Here is a 19053-nt window from a genome sequence, read left to right as displayed (position 1 = left end):
GATTTAGGATTAATCCCGGAAGAGTCTATTCATAGATTTTATCTGAAGACCAAAGAGATGCGATGGTTCAGAAGATACACAATGTTTCGATAACACCGTTTCTTTTCGGAAGCCAACGATCTCTTTCGAAGAGTCACAACACTTCTGAAAGAGGCGTCTCACAAAAATATATTTTAAAACATTTAAAATAACTAAAGGACAGGGGATAAGAAAAAATTAAATCTTTTTTAAATTAAAACTCCAATATATATAACTATGTTGCAACAGAAGTAGCATTTTGTTTCGTTTACCCACAAGGCCAGGACTACTTGGCATGAGAAATAATGGTTTGGTCGAACAAGATTATTCGAATATAACATTGGTTTCTGAAATCATTTCTAGGTTGGCTTCTCTTGGGTGATTATAGGGATGAAAGAACTTTAATAAACTTCATGTACCTAATCCTTAGCGACAAAATACGAGTTTTCAATGTTTATGTATCACTATTTTCCAAGTTATTTTCTTTTCTTTTAATGCAATCTTCGAAGTTATCTAGGCCCAACTAATGCTAAAATTTTAGAGTAAATTATGGTTTTAGTCCTCCAAGTTTAGATTGCATTTTTAAATGGTCCTTAAATTTCAAAAACCTCTAATTGGATCCTTAGAGTTTCACTTATATTTTAATGTCGTCTTTTCAGTGGCTTTTGACCAATTTTTGGTACCGAAAAGTGGCATATAATGCACATGTGGCGTTCTTTTCCTTGTTGGCACCATTGCTAGCATATGAGTGATAATGTGGCATGATAGGTGGAATTTTTTTTGTGATGGCACATGTGGGTGTTGATGTGACCTATAGTGATGATGTGGCATATGGATGATGATACGATATATAGCATATGTTATAGCAGAATTTTTTGTCCAAAAGTGTCCAATCATTGAGTGCCACTTTATCATCCATATGCCATATCATCATTGATAGATTATAAATCAAAAAATTCTGTAAACTTTTTTGTTTATTATGTTTTTTGTCCTCTAAGTTTCATAAATATTTTTATATAGTTATATAGTTTAAAAATTTCTAATTATGTCCCTCGATTTTTAAGTGTAATTTAATGCAGCATTTCTGACCAGTTTCTAACACTGGAAATGCCTAGGAACCTCTGATGAGAACCCATATGCCCCCTTCCTCTTTCTCCTCTTTGGCCTCTTCTCTATCTTTGGCACCCAGTCCCTTCCTTCTCCTCCTCCTCAGGATGACCCAACCATCCCATTCCCCCTCCTCATCCTTCTCCACTGGACCAAGCCCCCTTGCCTCCTCCTTGACCCTCCCTTCTTTTGCTTTTCCTTCATCATGGCACTGTGCCCGCCCCGTCTTCACCATGATGTTGTGCCCGCCCCGTCTTCACCATGACGCTGCATGTGTCTGCTCCGTCCTAACCTTCTCCATTGGGTTCTCACCCTTCCTTCATCGTCGGGCTCGCTCCTCGAGCCTGCCATCACCTTTTTCCAGTCAAACCTACAATCTTGCAGTCTTCCTCCTCTCTCCTTGTTATATATTTTAATGTTCTTTTCTTGTCCATGCCATCGCCTACAATGATGCTAAGAAGAAAAAGAACGTCATATGTGCATTATGTGTAAGTTATCAATATCAAAAATTAGTCGAAAATGGCCAGAAGGATAATATTAAAATATAAATAAAACTCTAAGGACATAATTAGAAGTTTTTTAAGTTTAAGAGCCATTTAAAAATAAGATTTAAACATGGAGGATTAAAACCATAATTTACCCAAGATTTTGCATCCCTGTCATTCTTGAGAGAGTTCGACAATGCAGTCTCTCACCTCCATCTCCAGATTGGGTTAAGTCGCAGTTCACCCAACCCAAAGTTCTTCCCGAGTCAGACCCGATCCGGTTGAACCGCGGCTCGGCCGCAGGTCCCCTTCCCACCGTTTCTCATCTGTGCAGCAGACGGAGCGGCTCGAGCGGTTGAACCGTCATAATTCACGGTTCAAGTTGGGTTTTAGCCTTTTAGGGTTTCCGGTTGGAATTTAACCGACCGAACTAGAATAGAGAAATTTCAGGTTCGTCTTCTTCTTTTTATTGTTTTTTTTTTTTTATACCTACGGAATCGATTCCTCTTTCTCCTGGCCTTGGTCTGTCTTCGATGCCGCACCCGGCGCCAGCAGCGCCGAAGAAGCACGGCGGCGAGCAGCATCCCGACGCCAACCCCATCCAGAAGTCTCAGCGCTTCAAGGCCGCTAGGGTTTCCGATGACGACAAGAAGGTCTCTCCTCTCTCCCTTCCTCTCTCTTATGTCTTCAAAACCTAAACCGTTCGGCAACAAATATAATAAATCGTAAGATACCGCATTTCTTTTTGTTGCTGTTATTATAATACCACTTTGTATTCCAAATTCTGTCAACGAATAGGTGAAGTTGAATATCTTAAGCAATCAAGAGATTCAACTAGAAACTGATAGAGGAAGTTCAGCACCGATGATTATGTGTTGATGCTTGCTTCAAATGGCAGGGAAGTAAATTATGGTACCGTATCTAGGTAAAGTTGTACCATTAGCTTTATAGATGTTGAATTATGAAGGAGTTTACTTTGAAGCTGGAGTCTTCGGAAAGGCCAGCAAATTAGAAGAAACAAGAACTTGCTTCTCGAGTTGCAAGAAGGATTTTTAGTCTCTCTTTATTATGTATATTGAGAGTGGGAGCCTTGGCACAACAGTAAGGTTGCTCTATTGCGACCGGGAGGAAGCTTTCTGCACTGGGCTGCCTTTTTTTTTTTCTTATATCTCTTGACTACCTGTGGATGCTAGTTAATTGACACTCACCTCTATGGTTGTGCTGTATTCTAATTCGGTTAATGTCATTGATTATGTGCAAATAATTATTGATAGAATGCATCTGACATTGAACCTATCATTAACACTTTTTTTAATTGCGTATCTCTTACAACCAATTTAAATAGAAGAATAAACAAAATCATAGAGATAGAATTACATGTGATTTCCTATTTTATTTGGATAATTTCAGTGGCAAAGTTATATATATGTTCATGCGATATCTAATATTGACTTAATTAGCTTGAACTTGGAGCAGCTGTTGTAGCAGATATGGCTTAAACTGTGAAACGTATAAAAAGAACACATGGTACATGAACTTACGAGATCAAAATGGCTTAAGAAGCATTGATATATGGTACGATTTATATTTAAGAGGTGAAAAAAGTAATCTACATATGAGGTTTCATTTTTTATAAATATAATTAAGAACACATGGTACGTGAACTTACAAGATCAAAATGGCTTCATGCAATTAAATGTGCTCATTTATGATATTAATAAGAACAGCAATGCTAATTATAGTAGTAGCGAGGATGAAGATAATAATATGAACTACTATGACAATCATAGTGACATAAGTTTTACTAAGTATAGTGCCATTGAAATTGTTGGCTGCTAAGAATATAACCATGCCAACTTCCTGATCTATAATCATCTCTTTTAACAGAAGATGAATTTCTTGTCAAGAATTTACATGGATCATTGATGTCTGAACAACATCTCTTACTTCTTTCCCTCCATAATTTGATTTCCTCTTTCAACATTCCTTGAGATTCTCTTTTTCAATATTATTCTCTTTGGAGATTTAGGCTTTTTCTAACCTTATATGAGCATGAACTTCAAAATGATTGCTGTTTATCAGTAGGTGGCAACAAAATTAACAACCACATGTTGATCCTAATGTTTCTGCAGACCTGAATAAATGGTTTTCCGAAATTCTTTTACTGTTCATTTGGGTCTATGCATGTGTAATTTGGTTTCATTTATCCATGAAGAAATAAGACATACCACATGTTCTTATTGCTTTGGACTTTGATGGTTGTCTTGATATTAAAAGAAATGTCACTTTCACATAGATAAGTTAATGATATTAACTGGATGGATGGTAGGGACATGTGAGCTTTGATAGAAAAGGAGCATGTGATGGATGATTATGATCTCATAAACTAGAATTTTTTTGGACAGTATCAAAACGTGTAGGTACCAAAGAGTGTATTATATAAGTCTAGGTGTATACACTTCCAGTTTTTATTCGACAATCCTTATGTTCTTTATTTAAAATGTATCGCTGTGGATAGTGTAAGAGTGTGCAAGAGAAGGATAGGCTAGCATCATGTAAAACACACAAATATTACAAGAGTGCCCTTAAATGGTAGGTAACAGTTAAAGTGGCTCCTTAAGCACTAGGGGTCCTTGGGTGCTTAAGCCAAGGCCTACATGCTAACCGAGATGTCCTAGTGGCCGCCTGCTTGGGACACCTTGTAGCAACAGATTATAGGACTGGCCTAGCATCTATATGCCCTCCTATGGCAATAGTATAAAAGTAGATAAAGTGATGAAGCAACTGTTCTTTCTCTATAATCAATGGAACAAATAGTACAGCTTAGGAAGAAAAATAGATCATGTATTTCTCTTTTTTCCCATCCTTTTTGAAAATCAAGAATAATTGGAAGAGCGGGCTCTGAAAGAGCTCATCCTGGTATGCCTTTTTGTCTCCTTTTTTGCGGAATATACTTTAGGCCAAGCCTGTACGCATAATCTGTCTCTGCAGTTGTTTGGGACATTGCCTTCTCTTCTTATTTGCCTAAGACATGCAATGCTCTGATTCCTTTAGATGCCTTACGAAATGAAACAAAACCTATCTGTACCCCTTGACATGTTCCCTAAAGCAACTATTGATGCAAACCACGTGGCCCTTGGCAGATACACTATTTGAACTCCAGCAATAACTTTAAGAGGAAAAGAATGCCAATCTTTGAACCATTAACAAGGTTATCAAGGGGAAGAGCCCCTAGCCGCCAAGACAACAAGGGGTGATTGAAAAGAACTTCAATAGTTCCTAAATTAATTTTCTTTAGTTTTCATTAAGCAGCACGAGATTGGATACAGATGTCCTCATCAAGTTCTATTATATTGTGTAAACCTTCTATTACAAGCTTTTTGTTCTTCGAGTATTCTGTCTTTCTTTTTTAACTTTCTATATTTAGAAGTTTTGTTCTTGATGAGATGTTAGAATCACAGTTTAGGAAAGATCTGGTATGTAGAGGAAATGCAATCCAGTTTAGATCAGTCTTTTGTTAAAAGAGTTTAATTTTAGATATTTAGTTTCCTTCTAACATACTCAAAAAAGAAAGTCTGTTTAACCTTTTATATTATATGATTGTGAAAGAACAGTGATATATCTGCTAGTGCCCCCTTCATTTATAATCTTTTTATTCAATTTGCCATGGTTCTTTATGATAATATTGTTTTGTTTGTACAATCAGACTAGAAGACTCAAGGACGTGGAGATCGGCTTTCCAATTGTATATGGAGCAATTTCGTTCTGGCTTGGTAAAAAAGCAAGCGAGTAAGCCTAGTTTGCTAACTCTTGCTTTGGGTGCAATTCTCATTATGAGAAACTGTATATTGTGCTGTATAATGTGCTGCATCATCTTAGATCATCTTAAGTCAAAAAACTATTTGCAAGCTAACATCATGTAACTATATTATTTAGGTACAATTCCCACAAATGGACTGTTTATGTTCGCAGCGCAACAAATGAGGATTTGAGTGTGATAGTCAAGAGTGCCGTCTTTCAACTGCATCCTAGTTTCAACAATCCAACGAGGGTTGTAGAATCAGCACCTTTTGAATTGTCAGAATCTGGATGGGGAGAATTTGAAATAGCTATTACCCTCTTTTTCCACAGTGATGTTTGTGACAAGCAGCTGAACCTGTAAATTTCCTGCAAAGATCATCAACTTTTTTGAAATGATGTCATTTGTTTGCTTTTCATGCTGACATGCAACTTGCCGTAATGCTTTTTCAGATATCACCAGCTAAAGTTGTATCCTGAGGATGATAATGGACCCCAGTCAACAAAAAGGCCTGTTGTTGTGGAAACATATGATGAGATAGTTCTTTCTGAGCCTACTGAGGCATTCTTTCTCCGTGTCCAAAATCATCCAGCTGCAATTGTTCCAAGGCTACCTGCTGGTCTAAACTTATCACCACCAGGTATAATTTTGCTTTCTTTTTCCATTTTGTGATATATGCTTCCTAAAGTTCTTAAGAAATAAACTGCCTTCCTAATTTTTATAGGTCCTGTTGAACATGTGAATGAAAAGAAAAGAGGTGATACCAAAGATCACCCACTAAGTCCGTGGTTCATGAATTTCTCTGAGGCAGACGAGCTATTGAAACTTGCAGCTGCTCGTCAGCAGGTAAGAACTAGATCTTTTTCTTTTTTAAAAAAAACTTTGCATTACAAATTATTCGTTTAGAAATACAATGCATAGATGACTTTGGTTTATACAGCTGTAGTAGCATTTATTCGGTATCTCTATACACATATACCCTTCTCTGAAATGTCTGTGCACTGGAGAAATTAAACCCTGAAATCATAATCGTGACATCAATAACAGTGTTATGTATCTATGATCCTAACAATCGAGACCAGTCCTACAACATGCTGGAAACAGTCATTGTCTTTTAGATGAATACAGGATTATAAATCTTATATAATGAATAAGCCAATATTGGTACTCATGTTCTCTAAAATCTGGATAGTTCATTTGCATTAGGAGCAGAGCTGTTGACAAATGAATGTTAGATTGCATGTTTCTTATTTTAGTCGATTAAGAGAATTGTTGAGTGCCACATTATAGGATTTAAAAGCACCCCTCCCATGATCAACAGACAAATTATAAACAGGATTTAGTCCAGACTTTAGTCGATTGGATAAGCCTTGTTGAGTCTGGTTATCAGGAAATATGTCATGTGGAACACACAATCCTTGGTCAGAATTCGAGATGAAACAAGTTGCATCATGCTACCTGTGTACTAAGATAACTGTCAGAAGAGTTGTAGCAATTGTAGATATTCCTCCATCAACTTCCTATTAAATTGATTTTATGCTCATGAATATGTTATCATGGTTTGCACATATAATTGATCACAAGTAAGCTAATAGACAAAGTAAAACTAGTTTTCAGAAATTCACTTGTTATTAAGCTGACTTGTTCATGAGTTTTTGTTGTAGGCTGCTGTTATGTACTCAGACCTACATGTAACGAAGCCTGGGACTGATTCCCACCCATAACAACTTGGACATAATCTAGACTAGCTTGAACTGGTTCGACACAGCTGCCATCTCTTCTCATCTGATTGAGGTGATTAACTGAAGCGATGGTGGGTGAAAGTTGGACTGATGGTTGACATGTGGGGGCAATGTGTCACCATGTGTCGCGCCCCCCCCCCCCCCCCCCCCCCCCCCCCCCCCCCCCCCCCCCATCCAACTGCCTTATCCATCCCCTTTGTAGGAGAGATTGAGAAAGCAATAGGGCTGAGAACTGGGTAGACTTGCTACAAGAAGGGAAAAAGGATTGCTGTTTGTTTGGGCTGATAAAACGTGATCATCAGGCCACTAGACCATGGGGTTAAGGGCAATTCTCTTCTCTGACATCTGTTGCGGACTGATAAGGATGTATAAATAAGTCATGGCCTATCTTCAAGTGGCAAATGAGACTCGAATTTGGGATTTGTTCCCAACTACTATCTTGATTTTTTTTTGTGTGCATCTGGAAAGTTCACTCCAATCAATGGGCATGCTCTGAACAAACAAGGTTTGTATTTTGTATGACACGATGTGTTGAATGCATTGGTTATGACAAATGTCTTGGACTCGGGGCATGCTTTTGGTGGCAAAATTATAGGCTAATAAATTTAGTGCAAAATTAGAGATGACTGCACCTAATATGGTACTATCATAGCCACAATGTAAATATCAGGGTTAGAATAGATCAAGCAAGCTGTAATAGTGTAACGGGTTTTTGTTTTTGTTTTTTTTTCTTTTTTTTTCTTCTCTTTGTTGTCCCTTTTTTTCTGGATACAAATAATTATATATTGGGTTTTATCCAATGCCTGGACTAAAGCTTGTCGATGGTTGGGTTTTCCATTATTTCTTTCATTTAGGCTTTTGCACCTTGTAAAGGCAGTTCTGGGCTTGGTATATCTTAGATTAATGTCCTTAGATATTGTGCAACACATCCATACATATCAAGCTATGTTTGTCACAATGTCGGAAAAATGTTTTCATAACCATTATAACTTCAAATGCATTGTTTTTTTTATTGGTTTGATCTTTGAAAAGGAACCAAGTGATGTTGAATAGCTACACTATCATGGTGGTGAGGAAATGTGTTAGAGACTCAGGGGGATTGTGGAATTGACAGAGAGGGCAATCGTGATGGTTAAGGCTGGAAGTGGGTTGGGCCATGCCCCTACCCGAACTCGGCCCTTTTCTTTTTTTTTTTTGGGGGGGGGGGAGGGGGGACTTCAGGCCGGGCTTAGGCCCGAAATTTTTTGGATAATCCAAGCTCAAGCTTGGGCCCAAGCAGAACCTAGTTGGGCCGACCCAAATTATCCGTTTGGGCCAAAAATAGGTCTGGCCGAACCAGATTGAAGTCTAATATTTCATTATATTGCTTCACAAGTGAATGAGCTACTAAAAATTGGACTCTCTCATATTACACAAGTAAATGATACATGATACATTATTCTCAATTAAACTTATTTTGATTTATCTTTTACTCTTTTATTATTCTCTCTAAATGATAATATACAAAAACAAATTGATTCGGGCTTGAATTCAGTCTCCATTTTGGGCCTTGTTCAGGCTTAGGCCGAGCCAATGATATACCCGAGCCCGGTTTGAAGAACAAATGGGCTCTACATTTGAGCCCATACTCGGTCTGAACTCTTTCGGGCCTAGCTGGAAGCTCGGTCTGATGGGCCTTGGGCTAACCCAAGCCCATTTCCAGCCCTAGTGATGGTAGTTGGTAAATGGGAAGTGAAGCAAAGTGTAGTAGGGTAAAATCAAAGGAGATTATGTTGAAGTATGGCAAACTCAGTGCTAGAGAATTGGTGAGGGGTATTTGGTTTCATGTCTTCTTTTTTTTGTTTATTTTTTGGGGGGGCGACCGGGGGGAGGTGTTTGATAGACTTGGCATTGCAGATCTCTTTACATCCATAATTGGCCTGTAAGCCATCCTATAGTATAGGACAATCTACTTTTTTCTCACCCTTAATATATTTATAGGAAATTCCACTGCTGTATCATTAGGATTCTTTCTTCATCATTATTTTTGCTGCATAGCATGCTTTTTATCACTGAGACATTCATTTTATGTTTTTACGACTAATGAATTTTTTGAGAATTTTAATTGTTCCTAATGGATAGTTATCTCTACTATTTAAAAGGGAAAACCTTTGGCAGCTTGACTTCCTTTGTAGCTGGAATCTTCTTTTCACTTCCAATCTTTTTTATTTTTTGATTGTAGCTAGACTCTCTTTCTCCTTGATTCTGGACTATAATTTGGGAGTACTGGTGATGTTTGGAGACTTTCAAGATATGCAAGCAGAGGAAACAAGATCTGTTGGTCTCTTTCTCATTCCCAACCATATGTCTAACAATAACTATAGTAGATCTTGCTCCACACTCAATATGCCAACTAGCATGAGCACACTGTATGTTTCCAGCTTAGTCATGGGCACTTGTCTGGTCTAATTGACATGTTCACAAGCTCTTTTCAAGAGCTTCTGTCAAATCTAATCAGGGTTATCAAGTCATTGAATTCTGAATGACAAACCAAAGTTGCTGGTCCTACATCTTCTCCTGAGGTATTGGACTAGTCATGTCCATAACCATAGGCAGAAACAGCAGGGAAAGTAGCATCTTTCCTGCAGCTTCTCAATCCTTGTTTATCTTGCTTGTCTTGTCATTCTATGTCTGGGATTAATTCGGTTGTTCTCAACTACATCCTCCTCTTTTTAAACATTTGGTCCCATCTCTATTCATGAGCTATCTTTGTTTTCTGCTGAGATATCTGGAGTCTCAGCTGTCCTTGTCTCTAGGAAGGCGATTACAACCATTCATGCTTCCAAGATAAGTCCAATGAGTGATCATAGCTGTCCATGATTGATTTTCATGAATGGAGGAGGATGGAGGTGGCCATTTGCCTCTATTTTTCCTCCTCACCTTCTATTTTTTTTCAGGAAAAAATTGGTTGGAATGCCAACACCAGGATTTGAACACTGGACTTCTGGTAAGTTGAGTGGGATGCCAACCATCTGATCTAACGTTGGTTGGCATTCACCTCCCCTAATTTGTTAGCAGCACCATCTGAAAGAATACATGTGGTGCTCACTTAAAGAAAGGTCTTCAGCTAAGGTCGTCGGATAGTAACTTGATGGGAAAATGCAGTTAGAAGAACTCTTATGGACTTGTCCTTATATATACACATACATATAGATAGAGATATACAAATTCATATAAATATCCATAGACATGTATATGCATATGTATAGGGTAAACATGAGAGATGTAGCATACATCTCTATGCCCTCATGTGGTTATGCATGACTGGTTCTCTTCTGGTGGGAGCTGGACTCCCCCAAACTTCGTTAAATTTTATTTCTACTCATTTGCAAATCCCAGCCAATACCAATTGGACATCGGGACTTGAGGAGAAAACGTGTTTAGATATTACCCACCTATTGCCCATCGACTTGGGAGGAGAGAGAAGACGAAGGTCTCTTTGATATTCTAAACACAAACACACCAAATTCTAGTACTATGCAAATGCAAGAATAAGGATGGATTAGTTCCAGTAAATATCCTTGTGATGGTTTAGGGTTTTAGGAAGTGCAAGATGCTGAATTAATTTCAGTCCTTGAAAATGGAATGACTTTTGCCAATTATTCTCTGACACAGGTGCAGGCCCACATAGCTAAGCTCAGGAGACAGTTGAGCATGATTGATGGCCTGCCTCAGCAGTCAAAAGCTTCTTCTGGTCAGTAAATCTTACCAGGTCTTCCCGTGAGCAAGAAGTGAAACTGGATTACATGTAAATCCATGCTAAAGGGATTTAATCCCCATGTTCATATTTTTCATTTTCCTGTTCTTTCTAGTTGCAATTAATTTTATGAGAAAGGGGGAAAGGGGTGTGTGTGTGTGTTGGGGAAAGGGGGGGGGGTGCTTACAAGCATGTCTGCCTTCTTTTACAGTCTAAATACTTTTCTGTATTGTCTTCTTTGATGAATGTAAATGAAAGGAGCACCTTTGTTGCATGACTAGTTGCTTTCTACAAATAAACTTGTTTTTTTGGTACTCCTCGAACAAGGAAAAGCAAGTAGTTATCGTGTCACCAATATCTGCTCGATATAAATATGCTTGTAATGTTTTCTCCTTTTCAGAAAAGAATATGCTTGTAATATTAAAAAAATATAGGAACATATATTCCAACAAGTTTCATAGTTGGCTGATTGAAAATTTTTTCCTTCAATTTGCATGTATTTAAATTATGGCCTTGGAACAATCAAGTATAATAAAATTGAGGATAAATTGTTTCCAGCATGCCTAGATGAATTATCGAGTTTTATAAGAGTTAAATCTATAAATGTTCGGAATGCTAAATGATCTTGTATCCAGCATATGTAGATGGATTTTGGTGCCTCTACATTCTCGATGCACCACAAAAGTGAAAGGAAAGAGCTTTCATTCACATATTTGATATCTTTATGCCCGTAGGCTCAGAACTGCAAAGTCATACATCTCACAGAAGGATGTAAACTAGTAAATATTTAGAACTGAAAGTTAACAGCATTGACTTGGTCCATACATCAGCTAGCGAACAGTGAGAACTAGATGTCTAGATGCTAGCAACATTGACTTCATGCAAACATCATCCCAATATCTGTCCAGGTACTGTCAGATAGATTTACAGTTGAAAATAGTTTTATTTGGGAAACTTCATTCACCAATCCATTATTTTCACAAGAAGAATGACACAAGATCTTGTTATGTCAGATTTGATATTCAGTTAGAGAATTTTTGGAACCTTATACCATGTTCTTGCTACTCTTCCAAAACTTTAAATCTATTTCTTGTGGCACTGATGCATTATCAAAGGCATAACAGCTGTAGGTAGTTCCTGTCATCTTCCAACAGATCGAGAAACATGTTGAGGTACCCAGTTCTGAGATTTCAATATCACACCTTTACAGACTTTTCCATGGACCTCCCTTGTGATACAGACAACTCCATTGCTTTTATTATTATTCTTATCATTTTGTTCACTATAACAAATCCAGATCAATCTGTTTGTGCTAAAGATAAATGTTTGGCTTCACTTTCAGTATATACCTGAAGCATCTACTTCACATGTGACCTGAATCACTGTCTGCTCAGTTTGTTCTTTCCTGCTATATGAAAAACTTTTCAATCTCAACCATCTAGACTTAATTGCTACAGGATGGTGTTTATTTGTCCAATGGATCCCTGTGGCTTTGCATTACTATCTTCCAAGTGGTCACCTCTCTGCTAAGTAGCTATCTATCACCGTGATCTCATGATTAGGCTCCCTATCAGTATCAAGAATAGTGGTCTGGTCCTCAAGAATCCCACTGGGGCATTTTACGGAAGGAAGCAGGAGGGTGGTTTTCAATCTGAGGTGCTTGTTATGTCCTTGCAGATTTTTAAGGGAAAGGAGTTGGTCTGCTGTGATCTTATTGGGGCCTCCCTGTGCTGTCCTTTCAAGGGATCCTGGGGCAAGTCTAACGTGGCCTACATGTGCAAAACAGAGAAGAGGGGTCACCATCACACCCCATCACCATGGTAATTGCTCTATTTTGATCATTGCAAACCACCCCTTTTGATTCTCTCTCTTCCTTGTACTGCCTAGTTTTATGTTGTTCTAGCAGTCACATTGAAGAGTTTACATTCAGAATTCTAAAATCATACCATGTTGAATTGCACCCTATCTGCTTTTAAAATCGAACACTGGAGTTTTGAATGGAAATCCACTTCTCATTTGGTTATGGCTCCATTGGACTAACCTACCTTGAACCTCTAGGAAAGTCATTCTCCAAACTACTACATTGCCTTCATTGGGCTTGCATGGTACTCATAAGCCTGAAAACATTTGTACCAGTGTACCTTGAGGTGGAAAGGATGAAGAAAGCTGGAGGCTGCCTGATTAAATAGTGTGGCAATGTCCTGGTACATGGCTTACAAATGTTTTAGAGATATGGTGTCTTACTTCTTCCCTTGAGGTAGCATCTCAGCTCGGAATGACTAGTTCTGACACTTGCAGGGTGCACATGCTGTTTGGGGCAGCTAAGATTAGATTCTGATTTATAGAGATTGAACTTTTCTTCTTGGTGTTTGCATAGAAATGCATAAATGCACACTTTCTTTTTTTGGATATACCCCATTTGCATTTTAATCTTGAGGAGAAGAGAGAAAGAAACATCTTAAGAGAATATGAGTCTATTGATCATCATGGAAACCAGCTTCGTATCATCATAATAATGAAGAGATAAATGTATATACATAATCAGGTAAAGGAAGAGGAGAAAGCCAACAGTCCATTTGAAAATTTTATATCATCATGGGAGAATGGAATGTGATTTGGGCAATAAAGAAAAGGAAGATGATTGTGAAAGGTGATTCATAGCTGAGCTCCATTAGCAGCTTGTGGGTGTGTTATCTGGTTGGTACCTGGAAGGACAAATACTTTTACATGCAATGCTTGCTTCATTCCTGCCCTTTATGTCGTGCACACCTTATCCTTTTCTCATCTAGTCCAATCTGAAAACCACTTACAGCATGCAAAGCACTAGAAAAAGTAAAAGTGCAAGGTATGCTCTTTCCCGGCAGTCCCAACAATCAAAGATAAATAACTAAACTATTCTAGTCCAATACTAGGTTGTGGGAGAGCATTTGCAAGCTACAGCACACCCAAAAACACTTGGATGATGAGGAAATGAAACAGATCAAACCAAATAGAACATTGAATTAGGCTTCAAAATCCTGTTTGGTTTGCGGTCATCGCATGTTAAAGTGGTGAATTAGCCCAAACTACACACTTGTTGAATGCATGGCTTTGTTTGTTATCTACTTAATCTGCTTTAACTTGAATAAGCTATTCTTTGATAGGGATGGAGCCAATTTATTTATTTACTTTTTTCCATTATTTTTCAAGGTTATCCACTCGGTTAAACCCATTTTACCACCCTGCAACCCCATGGTAATGGAGTTTAAACGAGACAAGAGCAGAAGACACCACCACATGGCTTCTGCTCTCCTTCTTCTCTCTCTCTCTCTCACACACACACACCAAACTCTGGTGGTACTGTCCAGTACCCCAGTACGGCCCACCACCCTTCATCATCCGTGACTCTTAACTGCAAATAATATAATTGTACTCACTCTCTTTCTCTCTCTCTCTCTCTCTTTTTCTCATTTATGGACCATAGTTTAGGAAAGGACCAACAGAAAACTGCCTTGGTTAAAAATATGGTGGGAAAGAACCTACTCGCTGGAAATGTATGGAGGCTTTATGGGAATTAAAACTTTGCAGTGGCACTGTTAAAATGTCTATCCTTGACAGTGGAAAGTAAAGAGTCTCCACTTTTGTGAGAAGGGAAGTTAGGTTCATTGTGAAGTGGAAGTCTTAGTCACATTATAAGATCTATCATGCTGCTGGCTGTTTTAGTTTACCCAAAGTTGGCTTTGCCCACAACTGTGTCTTAGTTTATGATGGGCATGACTCTTTATTCTTTTCCTTTACCAGTGTCAAGGAAAGAGGCATGGGGTCTAAACTTTTGAAAGGATTGGACTAGTCGGTAACCAAAATTTGGGGAGACAAACCAGGAGTGTGCACTAAGCATTGTTGTTATTGCTGTCATCAGGGATACAGTCTTCAAGATATGTTTAACATCTGGACACTGGAGATTATTAGGTTTTTTCCCCCACAACAACAAGGCATTTAGCCTATTCAAGCCATTCATGTGACCATCCACTAGGTGATGTGAACAGTTATTCAAAGAAGCCATCTATGGACTGTATTGCGCCAGAATGCTGGATTAAACAACCCAATTACAGAGGTGAGAGAGACAACAAAAAGGGAAAAAGAAAAGAAAATAACATGAACATATTAGACAAACTTGTCATCAAGAGTTTATTAGTTTTTATCATGACATTAAAGATAAAATTTCAAATGGATGGAAGCAAGTGAGTTCTTTTCTTTTCGCCTTTGTTGTACAACTCAGAGAAGTATTACTTTATACAGCATTTATGATTTTATTTCATGTGCAGACCACTCCACTAGTCCTATTGCTAAGCAACTGACATCAAACACCAGCTTGCTAGTGAGAGAAGAAATAGGGAGAAAATTAGCCTATCCATTATCTAACAATTTTTACGCAAGATTTCTGTGTGTTAGGGTAGCATCGATGCAATAATAAAATCAACAAGAGGGCAGGAAAAGTTCAGTAAACATAGAATTGTGGATGGTAAACTTGAAAACACAGCTCAGCATCACCTACTAGCAGATGCAGCCATGGTGCATCACACGTGTTGTGTCGCAAGCATGCGATAGTCCTACACGAACGAGAACGACAGGCCGGCGTCGCGACTAGCACGAGCCATCGGATGCCCGATGACCGTACATACGGTACATTATGATCAGTTATGATTGTAGGCAACTGCAGCCTAATCCTAAATTCATATCCAACAAAACCACACTTAGCAAATTTTAACTCCATCTAGAAATATGGACCTCCCCCACGTTTAGATTTCAATGACTGGGCACAAAAAGATGGGAGGTCACAACTTGCAACTGGGTTTACACATGTACATGAAAAAGGAGGGCCATGCCTGTCCTTGGGAGGGTCAACAGAGCCACCAAAGTGTCAGGCCCAGCATGTCCTTGGCCCCAACCAAGTAGTCCTCTCCTATCCTCCCCACTCTCACCCCACTCACATGCCTCTGTTCCTCTCCCCCTCCCCATAAATACCACCCTCCCACCACTCAACACTCTCACTCAAAATCTCCTCCTCTCTCCTTTTAGCTCACTTCTCTTTGATATATATATATATATATATAAACTCACAAGAATAAGGGGAAGAAGGAAAAGAAAATGACTCTTAGGAAGCACAACAAGCTTTCCCAAGCTATGGTATTGAAGCAGATACTGAAGAGGTGTTCCAGCCTTGGGAGGAAGCAGGGGTTGGGTGGTGGTGGTGGTGGAGAGGAGGAGGGCCTGCCGGATGATGTGCCGAAGGGCCACTTTGCGGTGTACGTGGGGGAGAACAGGAGCCGGTTCATAGTTCCTATATCTTATCTCACTCATCCTGAGTTCCAGAGCCTCCTGCGTCAGGCCGAGGAGGAGTTTGGCTTTGGCCACGACATGGGCCTCACCATCCCATGCGAAGAGGTCGTCTTCCGGTCGCTGACATCTTCGCTTCGATGAGAGGATGAGGCTTCTTCTTCTTCTTCTTCTGCTGCTGCTGCTGCTGCTGCTGCTGCTGGAGGTGGTGGTTGGTTTGATGGATTCTGTAATGATTTCTGATACCATGCCCAAGAGAATTTTCATGGGTTGGATTTGTAGATATCGGAGTGGCGTGCTGGTTTGCGCCCTGTAGTAGTGATTAGTAGTTTATATTCGAGAACGAGGGGGACTAACTTGAGTCGCCTGTTCATATGTAGCCATCTTTGTCTCTTTCACTATTTTATCTTTGTTTCGGGTTCATGGTTGGTTTCTTCAGATGTGGAAGTTTTTTCAGATGGAGTTGTGGTGCATCTTATCAGTCTGATCTCCATACTAAATGAGGCTAGGCCCAATAAATTCTAGTTAGTTTGGTGGATTTAGAGCAATAGGATTATAATTTGGAGAGAGTATAAAAGGTGAAAACATACGAAAATATCATTGAACAGAAACCATTCTTGGACCCTGTAATTGGGTTCAAATCTTTTAAGAACTATAGTCATAGCTCGATTGTAATTTTTATCACATCTATGCTCACACACACACACACACACACGCACGCACGCACACGCACACACACACACACACAGAGAGAGAGAGAGAGAGAGAGGTTGGAAAAGGACTAGAGTCAGATGTGGCGTCGGTTTCATAATTTGGATACTTGTGCTGCACGTAGGAAGAGCCGAGGCTGACTCCTCAGCATCTAAGAATCAAAACAAAATAATGATGACTACTTTTGACTTCTAAACCCTACTTTAATCTCCTTGTTTGCACTAAAAGCCTCAGGCACCAACTACGTAACAAAACTTTACCCCAAATAAACTCAATTTCTTTGCCTTCGTCAGAAAAAAAAAATGCATAATAAAAACGACAATATAGTAAAAGAAACTCTGCTGCTCAAAAAAAGTAGTTGGACAACTACGTATCTACTTGCATAATGTATAACAATTACTTCACCAGACAGTTAAGGTCATGGTATAAAATAACGAACATTATAATGTTCTAATGGTTGCTAAAATGTTATTGGAACCATTATATATTCATAACGGGCTTTAAATAATTTTTATTGTTTGAATAGAGTAATATTCTTTGAATTTAAATCTCCATATCATCTGAAAAATTGTTTCTAGTTCAGTGAAAGTGACACAATCAAATAATGTTGTTATTTTTCCATTATTTTCTGATTTTTTTTTTTTGTTAATTATGATGGCTGCTATATGAACTGCTGTTTTGTTCTCTGAAAAAATCCAATCCAAGATTGAACTGGACTATGATATTTTCATTATATGGGAATATCAGCATCATTGAAAGCTTGGTTAAACTATTACGCCTACCATCCTGTACCTCATAGCAACCACCACTTGAGCCTAGAAATCACACAGAATCTTCCTTTATGTACCAGTACATGTCAAAAGTTGAATGCTGCTGCTTTTTCTTTGTGGCTCACTGAGATGGTCGTGCACGGTCCTTACAAATTCCCTGCTTCCTTTTGTTTTGGGACCTCAAGGCATATTAAAGGCTAAGGTAGCCCCATGTCTTCTTTTTTTTTGCTCCAATGGGAGGACATCTCCATCGACATCTCCATCTTCTTTTGCTCTCAACCACAGGAGTCTTCACTGATGGTGAACCCAACTCCTTGAAACAAATGCTTTAGTTCTAGGAAGCTTCCTCCATCATCACACACTGAGAATCTCTTGTCACAATAGCTGTTGCAAAATAAGAAAAATCAGTTGGAATCTTGTCCAAATAATATCCGGTCGATCGATCATTTAAATTCAGTAGCGTGTGGATTATATAATACCAAGTATATTGCCTCAAGGAGCTCATTAGCAGACACTAGCAGTTTCCTCTCCTTATAATGCAGGCTTGGCAATTTTAGCATTCAACCAATCCCATCTACTGCACCAGTTTCAGAACTGACTAATTCTCTCATAGCGCATGGCAAAAGGAAGTTTTCTTCTGTACAAAGTAGGCACCCCATAACATTTTAGTACCAAAACACTATTGTGATCACCTATCTTTAATCATCTCACTGTTAATGTGTGTGTGTGTGTGTATGTGTATGCCCATTTTTAAATGTCAATTATGTATATGTTGATATTTAGAAATTTAGCCTAGCAGTGATTTTATCAAATAATACTCACTTTTTGCTGATGCTACCCATACTACTCCATCATAACAATTCATGACCACTATTCTCTTTTCCTAAAAAAATTCAGTCAAAAATTTATCTAGGCAAAAAGAAATGAGTGTTATTATCTACAATATTAACAACTAGCATGTGGACATGGAAATAGAAAGAACTCAAAATAAATTGATTGTAATGAAGAAAATAAAATATAAAATTAATTTAACCAAAACAAAAGTAATATTAAATGAATAAAAATAAAAAAAGAGCAAAATAACAAAAAAGTAGGTTTTCCTCTTATTCTAATAGCAGATTGTTACTTTGTTTTATGTCTCATGACTTCCTAGGAGCCTGGCCTTTTCAAGCCATCACCATTATAACCTCTAATGGCGCAATTACATCCATACTTTTTTGACATTGACCTTTAAACTCTTTTCTTTCCCAGCCTTAATTTTTTCGATAGTTATCTCAATGAGTCATATTTATCTCCCGTCAAGTCATAATTTAAGTGCATGAGTGCACTTATCCATACATTCTAAACATTAGGATGCACTCAGAAAAAT

General features: G+C 38.5%; 2 protein-coding genes across 3 annotated transcripts; both read left to right on the top strand.

Moving 5' to 3' along the window:
* Positions 1 to 2064: 2064 nt before the first annotated feature.
* Positions 2065 to 11161, top strand: LOC103708221 (transcription initiation factor TFIID subunit 14b-like). 2 transcript variants are annotated; one of them, XM_008793043.3, is made up of 6 exons: positions 2065 to 2263; positions 5317 to 5399; positions 5547 to 5768; positions 5862 to 6049; positions 6134 to 6255; positions 10806 to 11161. In XM_008793043.3, exons 1-6 carry the CDS (start codon positions 2144 to 2146, stop codon positions 10890 to 10892), a joined length of 822 nt encoding a protein of 273 aa, XP_008791265.2. In that variant the 5' UTR covers positions 2065 to 2143; the 3' UTR covers positions 10893 to 11161. The 2 variants fall into 2 exon arrangements, with proteins under 2 accessions (XP_008791265.2, XP_038970710.1); XM_039114782.1 differs by lacking the exon at positions 2065 to 2263 and adding an exon at positions 3166 to 3185.
* A 4756-nt stretch (positions 11162 to 15917) lies between these two features.
* On the top strand, positions 15918 to 16722 carry LOC103708220 (auxin-responsive protein SAUR50). Its single transcript, XM_008793042.4, has one exon. It carries the CDS (start codon positions 16015 to 16017, stop codon positions 16345 to 16347), a length of 333 nt encoding a protein of 110 aa, XP_008791264.1. The 5' UTR covers positions 15918 to 16014; the 3' UTR covers positions 16348 to 16722.
* The last annotated feature ends 2331 nt before the right edge of the window (positions 16723 to 19053 follow it).

The sequence above is a fragment of the Phoenix dactylifera genome, chromosome 17 (genome assembly GCF_009389715.1).
Source record: "Phoenix dactylifera cultivar Barhee BC4 chromosome 17, palm_55x_up_171113_PBpolish2nd_filt_p, whole genome shotgun sequence".
Lineage (NCBI taxonomy): Eukaryota > Viridiplantae > Streptophyta > Magnoliopsida > Arecales > Arecaceae > Phoenix > Phoenix dactylifera.
Note: the sequence above shows the minus strand (reverse complement) of the source record. Positions and strands in the feature narration are given on the sequence as shown.